Raw genomic sequence first — 7,443 nt, 5'->3', positions numbered from 1 at the left:
TAATGTTAGTTGTGTCAAGCCAGCATAAAAACCTAGTGATCCTAAAATAGCCAGCATAGTGATCCTAAAATAGGCTTTATTTTGATATGCATAATTGAATTTCTTATTTTTATTTTGGAGTAAAATAGGACCAGAAAAGATTTGACAGGCGTTTAGGAAAGTAGCCTACTGTGGTAGTTTGTGTTGTGAAGAAAATTAAATTAAAGGAGCCTTTAGCCCCGTCGTACCATTATTTTGATCATATCTAGATACATGGTGACATAATGATCTATGATTAATGGTTTAGGTGGAATTGGTGAAGCGTGGCCTCAACGCAATAACATTTGCTGTAAATCTTCGAGCAGAGCCGTTGCTTTGAGCACGTAAGTAAATCTCGCGATATCTGCGAGGAGCGCTGAAGCGCCGCTGTGTCAACAACCCGCTCGAGCGAGCGCTCATCCCTCTTCAGCTGACTCCGACCGAGATATCTCGACTCTTGCGATGAGGTGAGACCGTTACTGGCATGTTTTAAACACGTTTCTCCTTCATTTGATCATATTCACGTATTTCAAGATCAATATTCTAGTAATTCTGCGCGCTTGAGACCAAACAGAGCCACTTGATCTCAGGCACGAGAAGCTACAACAAACGTGTCTTTATGACTTCCTATGGAAAAAGTGCTGTATGCATGCATGTCTTTGCACTTGCTCCAGATTTGGATCCATATATTTATCTTATTAGCGGGAACACGGTCGATTCAACAATATCCAGCCTGAACGAAATCAGATTTTAATCGGTGTATCAGTGGATTTAATGTGAGTTTTCGCGAATACGCTCGAATCTTTGCAGCTTCCTCCTCCCACAGGCAGAGATGGTGTCAAAGAGCTACATTGTGTCCAGCTGAATGTGAGGGCTCGCCTTTGCATTTCATCAGTTTGTAGGATATGAACATACGAGCATGGTGAATTGTACCTGTTCAGAGTAACGCTGTAGTTTGCTCTTTCAGACTAACAATTGGCCTGAATTTAAATATTAAATAAACAGAAAGCTAAACGTGCAAACGTATAGTCATCACGTAACTACTTGAGTCCGTTTTTGAATAATTTCTTCTTGATGTTACAAGGCATGAGCACGCATATTATTTTGCTTTTTTTTGTAGCAAACATAAGTGTGTTGTGCTGTGAGTGATGCAGTAAACCAATTCTTTTTTTTTACACCAAGTAATCTTAGTGTCGTAAATGACACTGTTTTGCATATAATTTACATGATATAGAAGCAAATAGACATGGCTGTTTCATGATACATTGTTGCAAAACGAGCTAATTTGTGTTATTTTTTAATATTAAAGTGCTAGCTCACCCAAAAATTCTCTAATTTTTACTCACCCTCATGCCATCCCAGATGTGTTTGACTTTCTTTCTTCTGCAGAACACAAAGATTTTTAGAAGAATATCTCAGCTCTGTAGGTCCATACAATGCAAATAAATAGTGATCAGAACTCAGAAGGTCAAAGAAGGACATAAAGGCAGCATAAAAGTAATCCAAACCACTCTACTGGTTAAATCCATGTCTTCAGATGTGATATAATAAGTGTGGGTGAGAAAATTATCAATATTTTTGTCCTTTTTAACTATAATTCTCCACCTTTGACCAGCACCAATCAGTTGGTGGCTGAATGTGAAAGGGTAGATTTACAGTATAAAATTGACTTATTTAGCTGTTTCTCACCCACACCTATCATATCACTTCAGAAAATGTGGATTTAACCACTGGAGTCTTATGGATTACTTTTATGCTGCCTTTAAGTCCTTTTAGTACCTTCTGAGTTCTGATCACCATTCATTTGCATTGTATGGGCCAAAAAATTATGAGATGTTCTTCTAATAATCTTCATTCGTGTTCGGCAGATGAAAGAAAGTCCTAAACATCTGGGATGGCATGAGGGTGAGCAAATGATGAGAGAATTTTCATTTTTGGGTGAACTATCCCTTTAAATTTGCATGCCTATTCTTTTTTTCTTTACAAATAAAGGTATGATCTACAAATACAATAATCATTGCAACTGAACTGTTAAATTGCTATTGCACCAATTATATAGCTTAAGTCTATAATTTTCTCACTCTTAGGTTTGTCTGTTATAACCACTATTTACAAAGTAGTTATTCTACTGTCGGTCCATTGTAAAGAAATTCACCAAGAGATCTTATTTTAGTAACTGTTGTGCTTTAACATGGCTGTTAAATGCATGATGCGTTAATCTATGATTTCAAACTTAAAAATGCTTTCTGTATTGCATAATTTGGAGACATTACTTGATAAATCTGGTGGAATAACTTGCAGAACATTTTTAAATAGTGGACTAACCACAATTAAATTTTCTTTGTCCTGAAGTCCATCTAGGTGTTTTGCTTATTGGAACTTGTTCCACTCGTTCAAAAAGTAGCACCTCTGTACTATCTAAATCTGGCTTACTCTCAACAGCATGTGACTTTAAAGGTTTGACTTGAAATCCGTTTCACAAGTTACGTAAGGTAAAAGCTTTGTGTGAACGTTGTATAGCTAAAGCGAACATGTTTCTTCTTTATTGCATAATAATGTTAGCCGCACTATTGCAAAATACAGTTTCGGCACAATCTTGACTTCCCTTTTCTGATTTGTTTTCCCTCTACTTTAGGATATGATGTATCCTGTCTGGTCTGTCGATTGTGACATGGAGTTGAGGTGAGAATAGCACTTTCTCAGTCAAAATCAACCAAAATGGCAAAGTCTAGGCTTTTCCGCATCTTTATGATTATGGGTGCGGTCTTCATGATCCTTCTCATAATCATATACTGGGATGATGTGGGGGCCTCAAATTTTTACCTGCACACAACCATCTCTGGGCCTCATCCATCCCGCCTCCCTCCACATGGCCGTTCTGACCCTCAAAAGATTAAGAAAGCAGAGGAGGACAAAGAGAGTTCGTTTTTGACAGACATAGATGCTTTTGTCAACCAATTTTTGGAAGGAACCGTAGACCCTACGGAACAGGTGAGAGGAGAACCGCCCCCCGGAGAGACTCGCAATCAGTCCTCTGAGAAATCGGAGGAAAAATTCGTACCACGACGAGAGTGGAAGATCCATCTCACGCCAATTGATCCGGAGAAAAAACAGCAACAGGAGAGTCGAAAGCAGCTGATACAAGATATGTGCAGCAACACAAGTCTCTTTGACTTCTTTGGAAAGAGCAGGACTTTCGATGACATACCCAATAAGGAATTGGATCACCTCATTGTGGATGACAGGCATGGGATTATTTACTGTTACGTTCCGAAGGTGGCCTGCACAAACTGGAAACGCATTATGATCGTGCTGAGCGAGAGCCTGTTATTAGATGGCGTGCCCTACCAAGACCCCCTAGATGTTCCTCAAGAGCTCATCCACAACAGTAGCCTGCACTTTACCTTCAACAAGTTCTGGAAGCGCTATGGAAAGTTCTCACGGCACCTCATGAAAATCAAGCTGAAGAAATACACCAAGTTCTTGTTTGTCAGAGATCCTTTTGTTAGACTTATCTCTGCCTATCGCAACAAATTTGAACAAGCGAATGAGGACTTTTACAAGAGATTCGCAATAATCATGCTAAAAAAATATAGCAATTACTCCGATCCACCAGCATCGGTGGTGGACGCTTTTGCAGCTGGGATTCGACCATCTTTCTCAAATTTTGTTCAGTATTTATTGGATCCCAGCACTGAGAAAGAGATGCCTTTTAACGAGCACTGGAGACAAATTTACCGCCTGTGCCATCCTTGCCAGATAAATTATGATTTCGTGGGGAAGCTGGAGACTTTGGATGAGGACGCTGAGCATTTGTTGCGGATTCTCCGGGTCGACAATGTCGTCGAGTTTCCTCATAGTCACCGAAACCGAACGGTTAGCAGTTGGGAGCAGGATTGGTTTGCCAACATACCATTGGAATTTAGAAAAGACCTGTACAGGCTCTATGAAGCTGACTTTAAACTTTTTGGGTATTCCAAACCAGACAGGCTGTTACATGAGTAATGCATTTATTACTGGGATGCTGAAAAGCTTTGACCGTACAAGAACAGGAAGAGGAAAATAGAAGATTCAGCCTCCTGGTTCTTTATGTCAGGATCTTTCAAATGATAGTATTGTCGGCATTGAAAGTGGTTTAAACTGGAGTGAACATACATCCCTTTGTATACAGCTGATTTGCTCAGTCCATTTACCAGTATTCCCCTAAGTGTGTTACTATTATTTGTAATGGTCTCATGGACGTATTTGGAGAGAGACTTGCATTTTGATTATTTTAATCAATGCAGACCTTCTTTTGAGATGCTTAAAAAAAAAAGGGGAAAAAAGACAGATCCATGAATTACACCTCATTAATAATATCCTAATTATGAGAAAGTATGTAGGAGAATGGTAATCCCATTTTATTGTTCAATTATATATATTTTTTGTTAACAAAGCACAACCAAGCTAAAATATCATGAGATCTAAAAATGTTTTATACATGTAGGAAGTGCACATAAAATATTTTTTAATATTTTTGTATCATTTCGCAATGAAATGTGAAAAATCAATGCACTTTTGTCCTAAAAGCTAGAAGTTGTCCCAACCCCCCCAAAGCATAAAAGTTTTTATGCTCTGTTACAACAGTTTCATTTCTTGAAAGGAATATTATTGGTTTAATATAAGTTTAGTTCAGTCAACAGCACAAAAAAATCTCAACTCGTCCCTCCTTTTCTTTAAAAAAAAAGCAAAAGTCGAGATTACTGGGAGGCACTTACAAAGGAAGTGAATGGGGCCAATTTTCGGAGGGTTTAAAAGGCAGAAATGTGAAACTTACATTTTTAGAGAAACACTTACATTAATTCTTCTGTTAAAACTAATATACTATTTGAGATTTAAAGTTGCTTAAATCGTTGTTTTTACAGTCGTTTTAAGGTTTACGGTGTTATGTTATGGTGACAAAGTTGTACAATCGGATATAATTACACAGAACAAGTAAGTTAGTGATTTATCACACCAAAAGCATGTTAATGCATAGTGTTTACTTCTTTTGTCTCTACTTACAAATCTGGGTTACAGCAAGGCACTTACAATAGAAGTGAATGGGGCCAAACCGTAAACATTCAAATATTATTTCAAAAGTATATCCACGAGATGTTAACAATTTGCATGTTCATAAGCTTCACATTTCTGCCATCAAACTTTAAAAATTGGCCCCATTCACTTCCATTGTAAGTGCCTCAGTGTAATCTCGATTTTAGCTTTTTTTATTTATTTTTAAGAAAAGGACAGACAAGTTGAAATACATTTTTGTAGTAATCCATATTTTACCATAAACACTGTTGATTGACCTTAACTTGTATTGAACCAGGAATATTCCATTAAGCCTTGTGTATTTTTAATGTTTCTATGGAAATGTGTGTTGTGTTTTAAACATGGAATGTATTAAATCCTTGTTTCTTTTAGTTCACAGTACTGCACAAAAATGTCAGTGTTCTGCAGTGAAGCACATCTTTACCACTGTATTTCTGTAACTGGCACAAAACGAAATTATAATGCTGATGAGCAGCAAGATGAGTAACTGACATCAAAAAGGTATTTCTTTATAAACAGAGAGAATATCACTGGCCTGTGCTTGTCAAGGGAACATTTCTATTCATCATTTTGATATTTTTGCTTCTATTAGTTTGTAGCAGGGACTGGATGATCCCTCTGATCTGCAGAATGCTAAAGATGTTAGCATGTGTGCCAAGCAGTCCGTTTCATAAATATGCATAATTTCAAAAGTACTGTAGCAAACACAATTCAACGTTTTGCTCGGGTAGGCTTAGATTTCAAAACAATGGCCTTGTTTGCAAATTATTTGAAATATAATTGCGGGCTCAAGGTATTTATTTCTGATTTAGTTAAATAATTATTTGGTGTAATGGCTAAAGAAAGTTAAAGCACAAATGTCAGTATTGTTTAAAGTTCCTCCTCTAGTCTAACTAAGTTTAACTTGGGCATGTGCAAAAGAGGAATTTAATTGTTACAAGTATTAATTGTTTTGCCAAGAAGGTATTTCTTTTACTTTCCATCTCGTTTTTGTGCCGCACTTTGCACATTTGATCACATGTATTGGACAGATGTTTAGGACAGAGATAAAGTGTTTTTGGATCTTGATTGTAGATGGAAATCTGTACTGTGCAGCACAAGTGTAGCATGATTGTTCTGAAAGTGATGGGCAAGAGGGAACAAGAAGCCCTCGGGGAATGCCATGATTCTGGTATCAACGCTCGGTTGGGCCCATTTGGTAGCAGTGCCTTTGGAGAAAAGTTTACAAAAAATATATCTTTGTAAGTGGGTCTCTGATTTGCAGTCAACAATCAAAACTCCTATTTTTAAAACATTTAGTAGTACACACAATATGTGCTGCATCATGGAAAATATGGCATTTTTAGCCACAATTCTGGCTTGGCTATTGAGATTTGTCAAAACAGTTCCAGTGTTTCTTATGTCGAAACCACAAGTTCTGTTACGGGGGGGAGAAAGTACAGTACATTGCCTGTGCCATTGATTTATGTTTGCAAAATGAGTACCTGTGTTTTAGATACATTTGGTGCCAGATTGTACAAAGAAAACTGTTATACTGTATAGTGATTGTCTTGATGCCAACATTTAAAAACATTTTTATCTTGATTTTGTGGTCATAGGATTTAGTTGCATGAAGTAATTTTCAGGAAAACATGCTGAAAGCAAAAGGGAAACATTTGTTACATTAAATCAGGTCTTAGCATAAAAAATGTGTTATTTTCTTTTTTTTTGTTGTTGCAATGTACATACCTCTTTTATTTATTATGGTATTATTTAATGCTTCCTTTTCAAAACAAAAAGTTTAATAAAGTTCAATGCATGGTGCAAACACTGTAATGCTGTTATCAGCATATATTTATTTATTTTGCATAAATGGTGTTTATTTATTAAAATAACCATAGTTATTCAGAGAAAGAGCTAGGCTGATTTTGGTACTGTGATCAGTAGAAAAAAAAAAACTTCTAGAAAATCTTTTACAGAGAACGGATTTCAGTATGAACATGTTCATTAGTATGTTGACATCTTAAAAACCACTAGATGGCACACAAGTATGCACGTTTATTGCATATACATACTGCAGTAGTTGTAGCAACAGCCTTGAATGTTTAGATGGAGGATTGTATGAGTGTGTATTCAACTATAAAAGGAAACAGCATTTGCTGTTAGGACATGTTTTGGTATTTTTGTGCTATTTTTCTGCCTTTTGTGTGTATTGTAGGTGTTGCTAATGTACTGAGGCAGATAGGAAGTTCTCTGTATGAATAAGGAAAGGTCAGTGTCTGGAACACTGTGGTCATCAGATGGCCACACAAGGTGCAGCAGTGTCTCAGACACTCACCACAGACTGAATTTGTTCCTTTGTGTCACCCTCGA

General features: G+C 37.0%; 1 protein-coding gene across 1 annotated transcript; it reads left to right on the top strand.

The window, feature by feature from the left end:
- The first annotated feature begins 392 nt into the window (after nucleotides 1-392).
- Nucleotides 393-6,893, top strand: LOC127647696 (carbohydrate sulfotransferase 12-like). Its single transcript, XM_052132116.1, has 2 exons — nucleotides 393-485; nucleotides 2,654-6,893. Exon 2 carries the CDS (start codon nucleotides 2,737-2,739, stop codon nucleotides 4,021-4,023), a length of 1,287 nt encoding a protein of 428 aa, XP_051988076.1. The 5' UTR covers nucleotides 393-485; nucleotides 2,654-2,736; the 3' UTR covers nucleotides 4,024-6,893.
- Nucleotides 6,894-7,443: the final 550 nt, after the last annotated feature.

Source organism: Xyrauchen texanus, chromosome 8 (assembly GCF_025860055.1).
Source record: "Xyrauchen texanus isolate HMW12.3.18 chromosome 8, RBS_HiC_50CHRs, whole genome shotgun sequence".
Classification (NCBI taxonomy): Eukaryota; Metazoa; Chordata; class Actinopteri; order Cypriniformes; family Catostomidae; genus Xyrauchen; species Xyrauchen texanus.
Note: the sequence above shows the minus strand (reverse complement) of the source record. Positions and strands in the feature narration are given on the sequence as shown.